General features: G+C 38.4%; 1 protein-coding gene across 1 annotated transcript in view; it reads left to right on the top strand.

The window, feature by feature from the left end:
* ABHD11 (abhydrolase domain containing 11) overlaps positions 1-11,459 on the top strand; it is a 554,138-nt gene extending 542,679 nt beyond the window's left edge. The window contains exon 6 of the mRNA XM_044054160.1: positions 11,262-11,459. Within this exon, the coding sequence (XP_043910095.1) occupies positions 11,262-11,277 (16 nt within the window). The 3' untranslated portion in view covers positions 11,278-11,459. The remainder of the gene's footprint in view (positions 1-11,261) is intronic.
* Positions 11,460-21,732: the final 10,273 nt, after the last annotated feature.

Below are 21,732 nucleotides of genomic sequence, written 5' to 3'. Positions count from 1 at the left end.
TCCACAAGAAAGACTACAGAAGATCAGATCTCAGGTCGGTCAAATTATCTAAAGCAAAAGGGTTCCAACCAGATTAGTCCTACAAGCATTAGGCTCAATGGCAGCCTCAATTACTCTTGTCCCCTTAGCAAGATATCACATGAGAATCCTACAGTGGCTACTTGCCTCCCAGTGATCTTTGCATCAACCAGTGTCTTACCTAATCTTGATTACCAATCGTTGCAGACAGGATCTTTCATGGCGGCTCCATTCCATCAAGATTCTCTCAGGCCAACCATTCATTCTTCTGCAACCCCAAACCATAGTGACCACAGTTGCTTCCCAGATAGGGTGGGGGGGCATTATCTGAGAAGGAAAGTCCAAGGCAAGTGGTCCCAACTGGAGGCCAACTTGCACATCAATGTTCTGGAGATGAGGGCAGTGCTGTCAGCATTGCAGGCATTCCAGGATGCCCTTCCTCCGGGAACAGTAGCAATTCAAATGGGCAACATGTCGGTAGTTTGGTATATCAACAAGCAAGGGGGAACCAAATCTTGCTCATTGTTGAGAAGCCCTCAGAGTTTGACAATGGGCAATTTCTTCCAACCTCTTTCTCACAGCAACACACATTCCAGGGAGCTCCAGTATGATAGCAGACGAGCTGAGCAGAACCATTCTGATGCCTCACGAGTGGTCTCTCAACCCTGTGGTGCCAAAACAGATATTTTGTCACTGGGGCTGACCTTGCTGCAATCTTTTTACGTCCCCTCTGAACAACAAGTGCAGCAGTGCTTCGCCCTTATTCCCCCTCCAAGGAAGTCACCCAGAGACACTCTTCTCCACGATTGGCCCCCCCAGTCATCTGTATGCCTTTCTCCCATTTCCTTTGATATCCTAAAGAAAGCCAGGTCATCAGAGAACTTAATAATCCTCATTGCCCCTTCTGGCCTCGACAAGTTTGGTTTCCCTTCCTTTGGCCTCATCTTCTTCGGGAACCATGGATACTGGACCCAGTTCCAGATCTGCTGTCCCATCAAAGGGCTTGGTTCATTCGAGCCTTCATCATCTCAAGCTCATGGTGTGTCTTCTCCCAATTCCCATGATTGCCAGGCATCCTTTCCTTTCCTCCCCTGTCTGTCAGATCATTGTAGCCCATCACAAACCTTTAGCTAGGAAACTGTGTCAAAGCAAATGGGAAAAAGTTTGCAAATTGGGCCCTTATGAACGAACTTGATCCTTGTACGACCCCCCCCATGAAGTTTTGGATTTTTTAGCTGAACTTTATCAGTATGGTTCCTCTACCTCAACAATTAAAGTTCAGCTAGCAGCCTTCTCGAAATTTCACATGAGATTTGATGGGTCTTCCCTTATATCACACAAACTGTGTAAAGCCTTTTTAAAGGGAGCCTTAATGTTAAGACCTCCAATTAAAGAACCCATTCCTCATTGGGACTTAACTCTAGTCCTTCAGCCCCTTACTTTGCCTCACTTTCAGCTATCAGATACTTGTGACTTAAAGTTTTTGGCTTGGAAAACATTATTTTTAGCTGCTTTTACATCAGCCAGAAGAGTATCTGAACATCAGGCCTTGTCTTGCAAACCACCCTACATAGTATTTCACAAAGACAGGGTTTCTCTTAGGACCTATCCATCCTTTCTGCCAAAAGTAGTTTCTGAATCGAATATTAATCAGACTCTTCAGCTACTGGTCTTTTTCCCTAATTTTTCCAATGAAGGGGAGTACACCCTTCCTTTATTAGATGTCCACAGACAGCTACATTTTTATCTTCACAGAACAAAAGATTTCAGAAAATCTGACCAATTGTTTGTTGCATTTTCTTCTCTTTCTTTAGGTAATCTAGTTTCAAAGGTTACCTTGGCAAAATGGCTTAGAGACTATATTACATTTATTTGTCAGTCGAAAGGGCTCCACCTTTCTCATCCAGTAAAGGCCCATTCACCTAGAGCGCTGGTAACCTCTGCAGATTTTCATGCCAGAAGCCTCTTTAAATGACATTTATGCAGCAGCTGCTTGGGCTTCTCATACCTTTATCACTCATTACAAACTGCGTCAGGTCTCTAGGGGTTGGGCATCTTTTGGTTCGATGGTGCTAAGGAATATTCTTTCGGGAGATCTCCCAGGATTTAGGTAGTTGGGGACTCTGTCCCACAGTCAAGGATTATGTGGAGATTGGCAACATCAGATAAAGAAGTTATGTCTTACCATAATGGTTCCATCTGTGTTGTCGATCTTCTCTAATCCTTGATATCCCCTCCCTCTGTCCCCCAGCCTGAGACTCTTAGTGGATCGAATTCTCCCAGGACTAGTTTCATATTAGGGAAACCTATCTGGTTTCTATTTGCTATTTGTGTGCCACTAATTTAGGCAAACTCGATCTGAGGTAATTTTGAGAGGAGCATTATGGGTAAAAGCCTAGCTCGAGAGTTTGGAAGGCGCGAGCTGAAATAACCAAGCCCACAGTCAAGGATTAGTGAAGATCAACAACACAGTTCGAACGTTATGGTAAGACATAACTTCTTTTTTTTGCTGACTTTGTATGTTTTAAAAGATTTATTTGTATTTTAAGAGGCTAAAAGCCTAATGCTAGAAAGTCATACATTCTCAAAGGGACCAGATTTTCTCATTGTTGTAAGATATCTTTTGAAACACCTTTTCAGTTCGGCTTCTCAGATATTGCAATGTTGCAGCCTTATTTAATACTGGCCTGCCCTAGAATTCCTGTTACTGGCTCTGTCATTTCTTCCTGCTTGGTTTGTGAGCAGTCGGAGACCCTCTTAGAGCTGCTAAGCAGTTTTATAAAGCTATTTTGCATTTGAAGATACCCCTCCCTGATATCTGTTTGCTACAGCGGTCTAAAACCTTGTTAGTCAAAAACTGCTCTTGTCTCATTTTGAACATTAAGTTCTGATGCTGGAAATTTTTTTCTTAATTGCAGTCACTTCACCTACAAGGTTTTTAAGTTACTTCACCTACAAGGTTTCTAAGTTAAAGGCTTTGTTGAGTACCTTATACAGTTTTCCATAAAGTGTTTCATTGAGATCATATCCCTTTCTTATGCTCAAGAATGTTGTTTAGATGAATCTGTATAGTTACCTGTCTTCTTACCTAAATGGGAGTACAGTAGTGACTGAATTTTGCAAACTGTGTTTGCACACAGGCAACCTGCAAGTTACACAATGAAAGGAGTGAATCACTGGGACAGTATAATCAATTGTGTCATTTTAAAGGGTAAAGAGTCATGAAGTTGCTTAACGGACCTTTTCAAGCTGGTTACCTAATTGTATTTCCTTCTGCTAGGACAAATACAGCAGAACATTTGTGAGATTATGGCTCACTTTGCCAGATCAGCATCTACCACTGCAGCTTTAAGAATATATCTACCCAAACTGTGCTGTTGCTGCTTGGACATCCAGTCACATACATTGCAAGGTAGTTATCCTGTGTGGAAGCAGAATGGGATTTGTTCTTTAGGCATTCTTTAGACCATTCACTTAGTTTTGGAGAGCCAAGTTTGAACTGCTTAGTATTCTTCCAGTGATATAATGATTTTCTGCAGCAATTAACTTTATGATGAATATATAATGGCGCTTTTATGGTACTCACGCTAACGTCAGATGTTCAAATAGATCACTGAATGGGTTGTTTCCCTCCTTCAACTTGCAGTGGTTGTATTGGGTCTTCTGGCTTAGTGTATATTGTTACTGAGCTGTGTTGTCATGGGGTCATTTGTTTGATATATTTTTTTTGTTTTTGTGTTTTATATTTTTTACCTATTTTTCATACAGTTGTCCTTAATCAGTAAGACACTGTACAGAAAGAGATATGCTGAATAATAATATATTTGCTTTAGTTTTTATTATTACTATTTTAGTTTTCAAATGTCCTTGTAGCTTTCTACTGTACTATTTGTAGGTACAATAGCTATGTATGACTTTTCTTGGGCAGACAAAAGAGAAAGTACAGAGTACAGCATGTAGTGCAGTCTCTTGCTGCTGCCTAATTGCCATGGCATGACACTGCATTCATATGCCAGTGTCCCCCACGGATATCAGGCTCCTCCTGAAAAAGTCTGTATAGAGGAAGGATGCTACTTACAACTAATTACCAATCATATAAATATTTCTTGTAGTAATGATTCTGTTGTTCTTATATTAACCGATGTGTACCTCACACAATTGTACTTTATGGATTCTTGCCTCATATCAGTTGTATCACTGCAAAAAATGTTCAAAAAGTATATATGACTTACCATATAGAATATTCATTGTGATATTTTAGTACAGCAGTGTTATCTGTATATTTTGCATAATTTTAAAGTTTTCCATTTTATATATCAGTCTTAGATATTTTCTTCTTAGGCTTTGCTAAGCTGTTTTTTTTTCCACTCAATAGCTATAAAAGTTATGCAAGTAAATCAATTGGAGTAAGCAATAGTGCCTTGCATGTTAGGCATTATTAGGTAATAACAAACCAGCCAGGAATATTGTGATGTCCGACACTGAAGTTCGAGGGTCTCCCCACCATAGAAAGGGGCATTGTCCTGTAGCATCCTCCTTGAAAGGCAATACTGCACTCAGAAATGGCAGTGGCCCCTGTAATTGTTTTCAGTACTTGCAAACCAACAAAAAAGTTTTAAACAATGTTGGAAAAGATTTATTTGTTTTTATCAATATTTTCAAGCTTTGGACAAAAAGTAGCCCCACTAAAGAACTAGTTACTTGGAAAGTACAAGTATGCTCCATCCATTGTAAGTGCTGACCTGAAATTTATAAAAAAAAAAAAAAAAAAAAAAAAACACTTGTTTATTCAACAAAACCTTCAACTTCGTGATGCCTTTATTTATTTATTTTTAGCTGAAGTAAAATAAAGGGTTTAACCTGAAAATGACTGGCAGTTTTGATACTGTATAGTGTAAATAATTATGGTAATCAAGCACACCAACATTGTTTCATAGTGTAAAAATGGAAATCGCCATGAGTAAATCTTCCCAGAACATAGCAATATGTAGCTAAACACTCCTCAGTGTCAGTTATGCTTGGGAATAGTTTTTACTTCCAGTACTGCATCACAAAAGAGTACTGTGCTGCTTTTCATTGAGAGGGGAAACATTAAAATTTAATGTTGCTTATTTGTTTTGCATGTTTTTTTTTTTTTTCTTGTGGTATACAGAGTTGCAGTTTGAGTAAAACAGATAAAGATGTAAAATACTAGGGTGAGTGGCATTCTAAATAAGTGATGCAGTTAATGGGCCCAATTCCAAAAGAGTTGCTGCCATTGTAAGTGACTACTCTGGTGTAATGCATTCCAGGCATCAAGATTTGTCAATATAAGAGCATATCCAGTTGTTATAAAACTTAGTAAATATAACATTGGTAGACTGACTGACCAGCTTGCAGCACCAGAACCCCCACGCCTCTACTACATAGTTATTCTCACTCCAAGAATGTGCCCCCCCCCCATCCTCCAAAGCTACATGAGCTCAGATTGAGAATAAGTACTAGGGATGGCGGGGACAATATCCCCTACATTAGTGGGTGCATTGAGGCTTGAGTATCATTCTAGTTGGTATCTACATATGGAAAATGGCAGGCAGGATTTCCTGATGACACAGGACTTGGCATTTTGACAGGATAGTGCCCTCTGTGAAGTGGTGTCACAAGCTTGTAGCTGTGTGTGTGTGTGTATATATATAATATGTGTGTGTGTGTCTATGGACGGCTCAGTGGTACAGCGGTTGGGTTGTAACCTCACAGGAAGAGGTTCTTCAGTTCGATTATCAGCTGAGGTGCATTCTTTGCGAAGTCTGCATGTCCTCCCTGTGTTCATGTGGGTTTGCTCCAGGTACACCAGTTTCCTCTCATGTCACAAAGACTTGCTCCTGGAGTATTTCTCCTTGGGGCTCCACTGAAAATTGGCTTCGTTCCAAGTCTGACTTTCCTGGTAAACAAATGTTTAAATAAATGTCTTTCCATTGAATATTATTTTGGTGAAAAAGAGAAATCAGTATTGCAAATTCACTGAATACTCAGTTCTCTGAAAACTCATTTCATACAGTATAAAGTCACAGACAATTTGTGTAGAGCAAATATACCTGAGATGGTTGTGGGTGTTTTTTGTAAGGACTAACCTTCCCTGCAAACCTAATGTCTGTGTGTGTGTGTGGGGGGGGGGGGTTAAACCCTTAAATATACTAACTACACATGTACAACCACAGAAAAAAGAGAAAATGCTGTACACACAGTAAATCACTGCTGGAGCACAAATACAAACCACGCCAGCAGTCATGGTTTCTTTTTTTTTTTTTTAAATCTTTTTATTAGCAATTTTTAATAATGCAAAACAAAATGGAACAGACAATGCACAACCAAAACAAAAGAAATATAGACTTGTATACAACAAATAACTACAGATACGCCTTATGTCCAACAGAATAGATAAGTTGACAGAGATTAGGCTAGAAGGATATCGAATAAAGTATCCCAATATTCAGTGAAGTGTGTACCAAGTCTTTGGATGTATTTCAGATATTTGTGGGCAAGTAAGTGTTTGGTAGCAAGTTGTTTAAATCCATTCCAAGTGAGTAGAGACCCATCCTTCCATTTAAGGGTGATAAAAAGTTTGACAAGAGAAAAGAGTATTATTAAAATACGAGTCTGAAGTTTGGATAATCCTGTAGAGGGGATATGTAATATTGCGAATTTCCAGAACAAAGTTTTTTCATATCCGGTTTTTCCATTTGTACCCTAAGGGAGCACCAGAGTCTATAAGAGCAAATATGGAGCAGGTCAGCATTGTGATTGGTACAGTGGAGACAGAGGGGAGAGGAGGAGAAGGGATAGATTTTAGAAAGTATGGCAGGAGTGAGGTATGCGTTGTTTAAGATCATAAGTTGGGTATAGTTACGTTTTTTAAGGGCATTAAGTTTCAAGGAGAGTTGAATAGTTTGGGGGCGATTTGGTTAGAGGTAATGGAGGGATCTTGGTCTTTTAGTTTGAAAACATTTGATAATTTTGGGTTCAGATAGAAAGAATACGTTTGTATGAATTAGAAATAATTTTCTTAAGTAAGAGGAAGTTCCATATGGATTTGCAGGCTTTAATATTTAGATTTAGAGAAGTGTCTTCCAAGGTATGACAGAGTTCAAAGATTTGTCTCAAGATAATTGTATAACTTTTGGGTAGAGACATGTGTAGTCTTATTTCGGATAGTGAATAATTTCGGAGAGGAAAGAGATCTGCTGTAGTTAACTCTCTGATAAGGGGGTATTTATCCCGGTAGATCATTTTGTTCAATCTAAGGTTGGAGTTGAGGTGGTATGGTTGCAGGGTATTAAAAGCAATGGACAGTTTTAGAGATTTGAAAATCTTCTGAAGAATAGTTATTTTATGTTTAATGTTTGATAGTAATTTGAAGTTTTTAAGGTTTTCTGTATTCATAAAGGGGAGAGCTTTGAGGTTAAAGCTGAATGTTTTCGTATAGTTATAGTATAATTTTACCCATGTAGGAGACCAGGTAGATGAATTGGGAGCATAATCAGATATTGTTACTATATTGTTACCATTGATAATACCGTAATAAAGTTTTAAATCAGGTAGACTTAAACCACCCTTGTCTTTTGGGAGAGTTAGTCTATTACAGCTAATTTTAATTGATTTGGGGGACTATAGGAAGAGTTAAAGATGTTAAGATTTGCACTGGGTGTAACGAGGGTGGACAGGATTAGGAATAAGTATATTAGAGGGTCAGCCCAGGCTGGAAGGTTTGGAGACAAAGCCAGAGGCGCAAGATTACATTGGTTTGGACATGTGCTGAGGAGGGATGCTGAGTATATTGAGAAAAGGATGCTAAGGATGAAGCTACCAGGTAACCGGAAAAGAGGAAGGCCTAAGATAAGGTTTATGGATGTGGTTAGAGAGGGCATGCAGCTGGTTGGTGTGACAGAGCAAGATGCAGAGGACAGGAAGAAATGTAAACAGATGATCCGCTGTGGCGACCTCTAACGGGAACAGCCAAAAGATGATGATAGGAATTTGGAGAAAGATGTGTGAAAAAATGTTGTGAATTATGTTACATGCTTTGAAAACTTAAAGTAGATGAGGTAGAATGTTCATTTTGATTACAGCAGCTTTGGTGAGAAGTGGGAGGTGTAATTTTGCCCATCTGTTCAAATCTTTTTGGATGTTAGATTGTAGTTTGAAGATATTATTTGAATAGCTTTGGATGGGGTGTTGGTGAAAGGAAATACAAACATACTGTAGAGAATCATTAATTTTGATTTGAGAGGGGGGTGGGCAGTCGACAAAAAGGGTTCAGGGGAAAATGGTTGATTTCTCTAAGTATAGTTTATAGTTGGAGAATTTCGAGTATTTATCTATGAAGTCTAGTATTTTTGGAAGGTCAAAATTGGGGATGGAGTATTAGAGGATAAGGTCATCAGCAAAGGCTGAGAATGGAATTTTACTATTGAAGAGGGTGGGAATCCGATAAAAAGGTTTTTTTGGTGATTAACAGACAAAGAGGTTCAATATAGAGGTTACATAGGTAGGGCAGTTATTGTTTCTAAACATCGACAGTTTTATGTAACCTGTTATGTTGCAAAGTGATTTTTCAGCAAAAAAATTGTTCAAGTGAATTTGCCGTAGTGTTTTCTCTGGTAATGCAGTTGCTAAAACACTTTAGTATTCCATGGGATTACTTCATTACTGGCATTCAAAAATGAATGCTGCCAGTGCATTTTCAGTTATGGCTTATGTGTAGCAAGCTGCTTGTTAAACTAGAAGCAAACCATTTGCTACACTGCTACAGTTTAAATAAAAGGCCCTTGTTTGTTTATTTTAATTTATTTTTTGGTCTTCAACGTAATGTTGAGGGGGTCTCGAGGGCTACCTACATTTCTGGTTGTAAGTATTAGTATGTAGTGCAGACTAGCATTAGGTCAAGTGGATGAAGCACTATTAGATCACTTTTTGAGCTGTTCATGTTTAGATGAAGTGATGGCTTAGATCACTTCGTTTTTTTGTTTGCCAGAGTGGGGACACTTTTTTATATACCTAATGTTGACCTCTTTCAAGGCTCTAACCTCCCACTTTTAGTTGGCACAAAAACTCTGAAGGGCTTGGTTCCCAGACCAGTCATCTCAAGGTCTCAGTGGCTTGAGTACATTGAATGTGCCCTTCAGCTTTGGAAGCTGGCTGGCTATTATATCCTAGGGCAGGATATAGCCCATATAGCTAAGGTTCCTGCAGGAGTGTGATCATTCAAACAAACTTATGGTAAGTTTACTTACTCAACTGTACTTTCCTACTTAGTAGAGAAGTTTACCCAAAAGCCCTGAATATTTATCAGTGGCATATGCAGACTGTGATGGACTTCATAGTGCTTTGGCATGAAGAAAGTGCTCCAGGCTACCTAAAAAGGTTATAAAGAGTACAGATATCTGCTGGAAAATGTGATACTCTCTTAAAGGATAATTGGGGACAGTGAAGTATTCAAGACCCAGTTGTGTAGGACTGCATTTTTACTCTGTTTACCAAAATTTCTGATTCTTCCACATGGGGCAATGCAAGGGGGGATTTGCTTAATTCCCCCATCATGCAGCCACTCAGTAGTTGATTATGGCAGTAGCGGGGGAGCAGCAAGCATAGTTATCTGCATTGAGTCGGTTGTCTGCTTCCCGCAAAAAATAAATTGTTCATATGCAGTTATTATTTGAAACTGCATTGTCACTAAATTATAACTCCCCCTTCCTCCTGAAGAAATAGTACCACTCTTATAAATCGGTGAAGCTGTGCTGGTTAAAGTATTACAGCAGACAGTACAGATCACTGTAAGGTGCCTTTATATATTGCATCAGAACTATATTATCTAGTCTAAATGTTCCTGATTATTTGTAAAGGAAAATATATTTCCTGTAATTCATGCAATAAAATACCAATCTGAGAGAGCAGCAAGCCATATTTTTTTATTTTTTGTTTTTTAAACCTCAAACCGTTTTCTTCTGAAAAGCCCCTTGGTTCCCCTAATCTGTGAACTTATCTGTACTGATTAAAAGCTAATTAAAAACTTGAAAACCTTAATTCTCAGCTGGACTTTGCAGCAGTATGTGGAATACCTTCTTTTAGAACATTAATTTCAGTACTATGCATTTTTTTTATCCAGTGGAGTTGACCATCAGTGAATCTTGGTGCTTCTCTAATTTGTTGGCTCTGCATGCCCTCCTGGCTTCTCCCCCACTAACTCTGGTTAAAGTCAGTGCCGATGAGAAGATCGCAGTATGTCAGAACCATGTTACAGTGCTGCCCATGGGACTTTCCTAACTTGTGCCTTCCATTTTCCAGTGGGGACATGTTGGTGTGAAAAGCATCTCAGCTAAAGTCCTTCCCCTTTCTCCTTTTGGACAGTGTCCCCATTGTATCCCCAGCCTCTACTAGGGTATCTACCCTCACCCTTGAGAAGGCATGCCCATCCCTCCCTGCCAGCTCCTCAGGCATCCAAGCTGCTAGTTGAACCCGGGTCACCTGAGCCACAACCAGGTCATTATGCCTCTACTCTACAGCACTGGCTTATGTCCATGTTGTATAATTTGACAATCTACAGATTGTATTGCAGTTCCAACATAGGAAATTGTTTGTTTCCCTACTTCTTCCTTGATAACAACATGATTTTGCAAAAGAAAGTAGACTCTCACTGACTTTTTAAGGTGTTTATTTACCTTTGTGTTACAGTTTTATGTTTGCTGCATTGTGAAAATCTATCCCTTGCATTTTTGGGCTTAAAATGGCTTTAGTTCTATGTTGTGGCTCTGAAGATCATGATCATATTGGTAGAACCAAAATATCCAGGCATCATATTGGTCAAAATTTCTGATAACCTTGTCTGTATTTTACTATGCTTACATAATCCTAAGGATGATGTTTCTCTCTAATTTATTGCCCTTATCAAGTATTTTACACTGACACTGATGGACTGTTGGAGTATCCTAGGTAGTTGTTTCACTTGGCTCCTGTGACTTGAAAATGTAGTGTCTGTGTTTTTTAAACTACTCGTATGTAGTTTCAAATCATGTGTTGTTTCTACTCTGCTGCTCTCCACTTCTAATTTGTATGCTGGGCCTGACAACATGGACAAAAAAAATGAAAAATGAACACATTAGATCTGTGAAGTATAAATCTTGGGTATGGTGAAAGTAAAAATGAATCATAGTAACAAAAACAATATATTATGAATAGATTGTTTCACCTTTTTATTTACTTTTTTTCAGCACCAAGTTTATCTGAAAAGAGTGAAGTGACATTTGACTCCCTGAGCATTGCTCTTAATTAGAAGAGATGAAAATTACACAGCATCTTTTGAAGGATAACAGTATTGAAACAGACATTTCTCCCCTAAACAGTCTTAAAACATGTGTTGCAAATCCACTACACTCTGCACGTTTGTATTAAATGATGTATTAGATCCAGATGGTGTCACTCACATTCTTGCCCATTTCTTGTGTTACTGTAAAATGTGCCCTTTTACTGCTGATCTGTGTGTATGAAGTACAATTATTTTTCCAAAAAAGTGCCACTAATCACCATGCTGTGAATCAAAAAGTCAGAGGGATTACAGTGGCAAGGGTTTTTCCTCTGCCTCCATTGACATCAGTTCATGTTGTGCCCAAGGCCTAGAAGGCATGTTTTGATAGGGAAAGATGAAGCAGTTGTCTCCAGTTTCCTTCTCTGGGGGGAGTGTCAGTTTTAAGTGCTGCTTCCCTGTTCCTCTTACATGGAAACATGGCACTGTGTAATGTAAGTGGATCTTTGTAGTTAAATTAGTATGTAGTGATTCTTGCAATGGAGTTTTTTATGCATCCTACTTCCCACTTACATTAAAAAGTTGATAGCTAAAATATGAGTAGCTAACCATCTTGTTTCTGACCTACCTTCAACTTCAGCCAGCTAATCTGTGAATGTGTGTATGTGAGTAAAGAACCACAAAAAGAAAGTTACATTATTTGTAGGCATAAAAGATGTTGTAAATAATCCAGCTAACAGCACAAAGAAAACTGCCAAGTTGTCAGTTAATTTTCCCTATACCTTCTGTGTCACAAGACACACACTGATTGTCTCTGCTTTCTATTACACTTCCTGTCTCTGCTTTCTATTACACTTCCTTGCTGATGTTGCCCATGTGCCTTTTAAGCGCCTTTTTGTACCTTTCATGACTTTGTGACACTATTTCAACATGCAGCCTTTCTTTAAAGCCATTCAAAGTGTACCTGCTTAATTCTACATGAAAATATATTCTGTTCCATCTGATCAGTATCAGTCCAATATAGTGAATGCTATCATTTGAGCAACTTTCCTATGAAAGATTCTGCTTCATTTCATTTTATTGATTCTTAGAGTATAATAAACTTCATAGACTCTGGCACTCTCCTAGACACCATGGAATTCTGGTTTAGATCTCTAAACTTGCATTGCAAATCTTTAAGCACAGAATCTTTAGTGGTCATCCTTCATGTATTTTCCATGCTGTGGATTACACAGTGGACTTCAAACCTGCAGTTAGTGGTTTAGGTGCAGTTTCATCAATAATTTATAAGTGGTGCAGTAACACTCCTCACTGTTCATCCTGTAATTTTATCATTCCCTCTACATTTACTACTTTTTGATTGCCTTGTCACTGTTGAGGACACTGAGGTTCCACTTCATCTCCTTAAGATATGATGGCAAAAATAACTCCTATTACACAATCATGTTTACACTAACTTACATTATGGATGCTTGAGCTTGTGCAAAATACAAGCAAATGCAATTATCTTAATACATTTTTTTTTGCAAGAGGCGAGTCACAACGCATGCCCCATGGGGAGAAAGATTCCGAAACTTTAGTATTTTTACTCCATGGCCACTGCAGCATCTTGAAGAAAAAGTGATCACTGGCATGCAGTGTAAAGCCTGCCACTGTCTCTAAGTAGTCACATAAGCAACAGCACCTAATTCATATATGTTTTAAGCTAACAATACTCCTGCAAAAGATATGAGCCAAAACTGTAAGTCCTTCTGATAATGTAGCTCTTGTCTCCCATCTGTTTCTCGCCACTTAGTTCCCCACATTCCTCTAAGTGTATAGTTGTGTGTACATCTTGGTGCTGTATGTGTATGTATCTATATAGTTTATATATGTGTGTACATGAGAGAGTGTGTACGGATCTGTGCTTGCATGTAAATATGTAGCTATTGATGTACATTTCTGTTCTATCTGCATAATATGTAGATACATACACATGCATCTGTATATTATATTTTATATATATATATATATATATATATATATATGTGTGTGTGTTTGAGTATATGTATTTGTATGTGCATGTAATATACAGATATTACTGTGTGCGTGTCTATATATATATATATATATATATATACACACACACACACACACATAATGCCGTACATGTTGCATGTATGTTCATGCATGTGTGTGTATACATATATATATATATATATATATATATATATCTATAGATGCGTGAGAGTTTATATATTTGTGTGTGCATGTAATATACAGACATTGCTATAGCGTAAGCTTGTGTGTGTATATATGTGTGTATATATATATATATATATATATATATATATATATATATATATATATATATATATATATATATATATATACATATATATATAAAATCTTCCACACATGCACACAGTGTTAAATCTTCCATACATGCACACAGTGTTTGTGTCTGTATCAGCCTTGAGACCTGTGGGTCCTTGTCTATTAACTGCATGATTCTGTATTTCATTGTCGTGAACCTCATCTTCCTACACCATCATTCCATCCTTCACCTTAATTACCTACTGTTTTAGGCTTTTGCTTTATTTGCATATAGGCATACATACTAGTTCAGTCAAGTCCACTTTCTGTCTGCATGAAACCACACTTGCCAATGTATCTTTCATATCATCATCTTTAATTTCTCCAAATCTTTTGAGTTTCTAATACCATGATGGGAATAGACCCCAGTCCTAAGTCAAAGTATGATTAAAGTGCATGAAATTAGTATTGTTTAACTCTCTGATGTCAGCCAAAAGTGCTCTTCGCAGCACCCACAATGTGCCCAGTAATGACGACTCCTGCAGTTCGTACAGAGTTACATGTATTGGTAGTGTATTTAAATAGTATTGTAGACTCAAGACCCGTTGTTCCTACTACTAACTATCCTGGGTATCTGTCTTCCACATCGTTCTCATTTCTGCTTGCAAATCCTGATATTTTATGACTTTGTCTCTCTCTGTACACAGGACACTGCAGTTACTGGGTGTGGTGATTTCAATGATCAATGCTACTTTTCTTTTCCTGGGCCACTAAATCTGTTTTTTTAGCATCCGTCTTTTGAACTGTTGGCTATGGGTGATCCCATGTGATGTAGACTTCTTCATTTTCTATGATGCTTTGTGACTCATGTTTCCAGTGTTTTTCAGCCACTTCAGTACCATAATGTTTGCACAATCCCCAGTGCAACAGTCTCTCCACATTATTATGCCTTTCAGTGTTCAGTCCTTAGTATGTCACAGCCAGCCATGAGGTGTGCAGCTGTTTACAGTTCTGTTTTACAAAACCTACATTTGTCTGTTTCTCCCACATTTTCAATGGACTTAGTAAACCAGTGTGTACGTAGCCCACTCTTGGACCACCAATATTAACCTTTCATCTCTTGGTTTAAATTCACCTCTCCTTAACCATTTCTGCATTCTTTCCTGATCAACATGAGGGTTTTCCAGAAGTTTCTTTCCTGATCAACATGAGGGTCTTCCAGAAGTTTTTTATACTTGCAACTCTATTTATGCTTTGCTTTTTCCACATTTCTTTCCTTCTCATCTGGTCCTTCACCTTATATTCTTTCTTTCTCTTTTTTTTTCTGTCACATTGAGTTGCTGCCTGATTTTTATCTACTTGTGGTTTGATTTCCATTTCTGCTTGACGCCAATATGCTTATGCTAGCCTAAGTAGGGAAGTCATTTTAGATTTATTCTCATGTTTCAAAACTTTCACTATGTTTGGGTCTTGTGAGGTCAGAAGATGTGTGTGAAGTCCCACGATTGGAGATCTATACATATAATCAATTCCAAGGTGGCCCATCCCTCCTTTGGAGCCGGGAATATATGATCTTGGTATGCACTGATTTTTTATAAATCATTTGGTGAGCATGAAGCATCCTTATTGTTTTCATATATAATCTCTTCAGCACGTTTTGGGGCCAGTCAGTCATTCCAAAACTGTAAGTTAGGACAGGAAGAGCAAATTGGTTTATAGCTTGGATTTTGTTCCTAGATGTCAGTGCTGTTTTCAGGATTAAAGTCTTCTGAAGTGCTCCTTACAAAGTTTTATTTGCATATGTTCATGTTTTATTGTTGATCCTTCATCAGTTCCCAAATATTTATACACTCCCTCTTGCTCAAGTTCTTTTATATCATGTTCTTGTCCCCAACTGATGTTTTCCTGGTGGTGCAGTTTTCCTGCTTTAAAGGTTGCTTTTGCACACTTATCAAGACCAAATGACATTCTTACATCATCCGAAAAGTTTTGACAACCTGCAGCTGTGCTTTCAGTTCCTCATCTGATGAGTTATACAGTTTTAAATCATTGACAGAGAAGCAAAGTCTTTACACTTTTGTTTTCTAGGAGCCAAATTATAGCCATGGCCTAAGCTGTTAAGTGACTAGCTTAATTTATTAAGGGCAAGGCAGAATAGCTCTTTGGATTTTTATCCCTGGGATAATATGTCCTTTATCATGGCTTAATTGCAAAGTGGTCTGCCACTGTTTCATGGTCACTGTAATGTAATCGATCAGTGTAGGGTGTATCTTGTACATTTTTAAGCATTCTCTTATACATGAATGTGGGATACTATCAAATGCTTTTTTGTAGTAGGCCCAGGCCATATTGAAATTCTTCCCCTTTTTACAGTTCTCCACTATGACTTTAACAACAAATGATCTTGTTCCGTATGCATGCATCTGCATGACACCACACTTGCCAGTGTATCTTTCATTATATGATCTCCATGTGGGATCTAGAGTGGTCTGGCAGTTAGCACAGAAGATTAAGTTTATGAGCTATTAACAAGCTGCTTTGTGTAGTCCAGAATTTGTTTCCCTCAGTCCCTATTTGCCTTCTGTGTGATACTGAGCTAATCACTGAATGGAATAGTACCCTTCCTTTCAACCCTTTTTACGTTTATGTGGTAATCCTTGGCCTTCCAGTGTTGTCACATTCACAAAAACTGTTTGACAGCTAGGGCTGAGAGTTTATACAGTAGGAGAAATTAACAGGTAACCAGTTTGCTTTGAAACTGCAGTACAATCATGCAAACTGAAGTTTATAGGCAAATAATGCCTGTTTGCTCATCTGCATGTTGACCTAAAGTTTAGTGGTCTCCAGTACCTTATACCAACCTCCCCCTTGCCCACATAGTGATTCCACAGTGCTGAAACTTGCTACTGATTTGTCTTTCACTATGAATTCTGGCAATATAATCAACTCATTTGCTACTGCCTCTTTGGCATTATGATCTTGAGAACACCCCATAAATCTACTCATTTGAAAACTTTTTGCCATGTTTTCAGTTGGCCGTTTACTCTGAAAATGTTGCTGTCTAGATCTCTTAACCCCTTAAGTATTTGAAGATTGCATTAAGGCTCCATCCTTCTTTTTCTGCTCTGTTTTTAAGTCCCTTGACCTTATTGTACTGTAAGTGCTCTCCCTAGCTTGCTCACTCATGGACTTTCTATTTAAGGGGAATATGTAAACATTTCTTCACTTTTTTTAGTTTACTTTGGTATTATTTCCTTAGTGTCTGCATTGTTCCCACTCTAGGCTGCAGTACTTCATTCATTCTTTCTTTCTTTCTTTCTTTCTCATGTCTTCATGTAATGTTCACACTTGTGTATTTCTGCATGTTTATTTCTTGATTTGCACTTCTGCCTCTTTAGACAACCATACATCTTAGACCACCACTTGGCCACAATGGTGAGGAAATCCTTTTATGTTGCACAACTTATAAGCAAGGGCATGGCATCTAGGTCCAGAGAGGTCATTATCCCACTGTACTCTGCCCTTATCAGACCAGTCATAGAATACAATGCTCCCTTTGGTTTGTACATGAACAGGCATATGCAGCAACTAGTGCAGCCTTAGAGGTTCCTTAAAAAAAAAAAAAGAATACAAGGTGCAACAAACCTGTCTTATGCAGAGATCCTTAAATCTGTTTTCCTCTACTCAGTCTCTTATAGGTTACTGAGGGGAGAGCCACGCCTGGCTTACAAGGCTCCGCAAACCCCACACTTATGAATCTCCTACATATTCACAAGTCAGAGTACCAGAAATACAAGGTCTATTGACCTGAATGTTGTCTGTGACTTAAACAGAACATGTTAGAGAGACAGATGTGTCCCAGAGACTGCCTCTCCTTAAAGAACAGGCTTCCCATCCATGTGAAGCGGACTTTGTGTATTACCCAGTTTACATGCAACCTAGACAAGTGGATGGGGAGTAGAAGATTTACACTGGGCCTGGCACCTGTGTCCCTTATGGACAGAGGTAGCTTATAAATGCCTGGGCCTCAATGTCCTATTTGGATACAGAACATCATTATTCTTTTAGGAAAACTTGGCTTAGAAATGCCCCTTGGGTCGTTAGCCTAGCAACAGTCCATGACTCTGTTAGAATAATTCTTCTACCCTCTACTTGAACTGATTAAACTTGATAGCCCCCTTCCCATCCCCCACCCACCTGGTGGTGACACCTTCATCCATGGTTTATTTATCAATGTAAAGATAATGTCTTAACCATGTAGCACCATATCCACAACATGTGTAGTACACATAATATTGTGCCTAATATCTGAAAGAGTGCCATTGTGAAACCTAACCTAAGAAATCCAGTCTGTACAATCCATCACCTTTTCGGACCACTTATAATCTCCTAACCCTAAGAAAGATTCTGGAAAAATTACTTTAATTGCAACTCACTCAATACATCAAGTCAATACCACCTTCTCTCTCAAAAGCAACTTGGCTTTTGGTCTGATAACAGTACATCCACAGCTATCTGGCACTCAGAGACAACATTCTTCTTGAAATGGACAAAGGCCTAATTTCTGGAGCCATTTTTGACATTATCAGAGCCTCTGGTGGTGGTGTTCACTCATTTCTCCTAGACCGTCTCACTGAAATAGGTATTAGTGTTGACACACTGCTCTGGTTCAAAAACTACCTCTCTCAGTTTTCAGTAAATTTCTGTTTATCAACCTCTGCATCAGTCCCTCTCCAGAAAGGTGCCCCTCAAGGATCTATTCTGGCAGCTTTCCTCTCTTGTGTCTGCATTAACAAACTTCCTTTTGACTTACCTGTCTTCCTCTCCTGCTTTATGCTAATGACACGGTGCTGTTCTGCTCCAACCACTCCTGAACTTCAGGCTGATTTTCATTCCATTATTTAGTGGGTCAGTGATAAACAATTGCTACTAAACAACTCTAAAGCAAAAACAATGCTTTTTGGCACTAGGCAAAAGTTTACTAAAAATCATTGATCATCTCAATAACACTGTTGAAAATGTCACTTCATTCAAATAGCTAAGAATTTGGTTAGACCCCTTCCTAAATTTCTAACTTCACCTAGACTACACACACAAAAATCAACTCTGTCTCTCTCCTATTCTAGTCTAACAGATCTCTCCTTTTATAGCCAGACCTTGTAGAAATGCCATAGTTAAAGGTATCTTACTGGCTCAGCTAAAGTATTTTCTCTCTCTCTAATTGCTGCAGCTTTGAAAAAAAATATATATCCAGCATTGTCCATTTCAGATACCATTTGCAGATTCATCATTTTCTCCCCATGAAATGAACGCCACTACACAACCATTGAAAAAGCTAGCTGGCTACCTGTGAAACAACGTTCTGACTTCCTACTTGCCTCTGAACTAAACATCTCAAAATGACACTTTCTCCCCACCATCTTCCAGACTATTTAGAGATACACCAACATACAACGTTAGAGATATTAAACACTCACATCTTCTCTTCCAAACTAGGCTTCATTATACAGACCGTGCTTTCTCAGTCCTCGGTCCCAAACTCTGGGAATCTCTCCCTTCTTTTCTTAGAGCTTTCTTTCAGTCAGAAATAAAAGAAAATATAACTTGACCTCGTTATTCCCCTCTTCCATCAACATACCTTGCTGTGGCTCTATTTGTGATTCTTTCAGCATGCCAGTTTTGATTTCCACTCTGTATGTAATGCATGTATATAATATTATTTATCCATTTCCTTTATACCCTCAAGCCAACTGACTTTTCACTTTGTGTATAATATAGGAGTATATATTGTTTTTTGTTGGTTATGTACACAGTGTCATGTAACTATTGTGTTTTCCCCGGGCTGAGACTGTAATAGGTCCAATGAATCTGAGCTCTACCCCAGTTAAATTCATAATGAAATAAGTAAATAACATAAATGATATCATTTTTTAACAAGGCATTGTGCTACGTGAGGTTTTCCTTTGAATACAATTAAATTTTTGCTTCATTTCTGTCAGTTTTGATTAAGTAGGAGAACCTTAGCAAGAGGATGTGAAGCTGCTGATATCATGAAGTGATAGATGCATTCTGTCCATGTCCTGGTTTGACTGGTTGGTAAACCATCATAAAGTCCAGTGATCACCTGTTAACAGGAAGTACTAGGACCTCATTGTGATAGGTTCTCATATGTGCAGAAGGCAGGCTACTCAACAGATAAGCTAAGCTGAGAATTGAAGTTAGCTTTGTTAGTTTGTAAAGAAACAAATATCACAGTGGGTGGAAAGTCTAACAGAATCCTGTAGGTAGAAAGGACAGTAATGCTGATGAGGGAAAGACATTTGAAATGGAACAGTAAAATGGCTTTTTCTTTCTTGGCACTAATTCTCCATTATCTGCCCCATACTTTTACTTTCTAGACAGTGTTAGTCGTAAGGTAGCCAACAGTCTGACAAGTGTCAGTCTATGTAACAAATGTGGCATTTAATCTTTCACCACGCAGCTGTAAATAAGCACAGCGCAGTGCATGTAACAGGCACACTGAATGGCTTTATAGTAAGCAGTAAAAATAGGGGTAAGGAGAACATTAAATATGTGCATGCAGTACTAAAATATGAGTAAATGCTGAAAAAGTAAGGGTAGATGGGACGCTATGTTATGAATGCAAAGCACAGTCATCTGATACCAGCCACACACACCCCCTCTATGGCAGGTGACCGCTACATTAGAACACGACATGCAGCTGAGTTTAAATCACTGTTGTAGGGAAATGGCACACCTTGATGCTGGGGTTCATCCCCACACCCCTGATCTTTAAATATACTGTCTACAAGGTCATAGATATACCATGTTTTAGGTTGTACTGAGTCAAAGAAAAAAATAACTATTTCTCTTTTATCAGTGGTGGTATAACCTCATAGTATATGTAAAGATTGTGTGTGGAGGGCCCACAATAGGAGGGTGCATGTGGCTCAGTCTTCCTGCAAAAAAAAAAATGTTCCTTAATAAATTAAGCATTCATCTCACATGGTCATGGCTGCACATGGAAAGATCACCTTCAGTAACTCAAAGCAGATGGTGTATGTGTGATGTAACATATAATTACAGGAAACTATGCAGGAAACCTACACAAATAGGTATAAAATAAGGACAACAAATGATTACCAGTGACACAATACCACACATGGGTAATTTTAAAAAGTTCTAAACTGGGCATATGAAACGTTATGTATGTGGAACTAGTGCAACTCCCAAAGCTGTGGTTTTGCAAATCATCTTTCAAGAATTAGTATTTGTATTTAGGCATGTAAACAACCTTTGCCAAGCAAAGCAGTAGGGTGATGCTTCCTACCCATTAAATCTTAAATAACCAACTCCATGACCAATAAATAGCAGGAAGCCAACATGGTGATCTCAGACTAACGGAGCCATCTTTTAACTTGACTAAGTTTATTTTTCAGATTATAAATCAAAGACTCATGACTCAGTCGGCTATATAAATTCCTAAGAAGATGACCTAGATAAAAACAAGATTGGTACAATTACAGGGGGAAGCAAAGGTTCTAAAATGTACAAAGAGCTTGGGAATGATAGGAAGACAAACATAGGCCCATAAAAATATGGGTCTGCACAGGAGTTGCATATAGATATGCAAGATGTATGAACATTTGAATATGTATATACTGAGCAGGAAATGTGTAGTTGATATTGAGGTATAGACATGGAAAATGAACTGATAGGATATGCAATAAACATGAATATATGAATGCAGGCAGGAGTAATATGAAAATATTCATAGGGAGTCATTGTATGTAATGTAAAGGTATCCAGTGATGCACAAGTCTGGATTTACACAAGGAGTAATGCAGTTATGTGCAGCGACATTGAAAGTGTGGTGGACAGGGCATAACAAAAGAATGTTTTTAGTAAGCTCTGTGGCAGTCACTGAATTTTTGGAAAGGACATAAAGGTATATTTATATTCAGGGGGCATAAGGAATGAGACATATTAGGAAAATGAATGCGCATGTATACACAATAGACAAGGGGTATGACCCAAAGATATGTAGAAGCCAACCAATATAATTAAAAGCGTAGGATGTGGGTATCAGGTTTCCAGGTGTTACCAAAACAGAAGTACATAAAAGGGGCACGAGATGACAGTAT

The sequence above is a fragment of the Protopterus annectens genome, chromosome 13.part0 (assembly GCF_019279795.1).
Source record: "Protopterus annectens isolate FY-2018-M chromosome 13.part0, PAN1.0, whole genome shotgun sequence".
NCBI classification, from domain to species: Eukaryota; Metazoa; Chordata; order Ceratodontiformes; family Protopteridae; genus Protopterus; species Protopterus annectens.
This window is presented reverse-complemented; position numbering and strand designations above follow the sequence as displayed.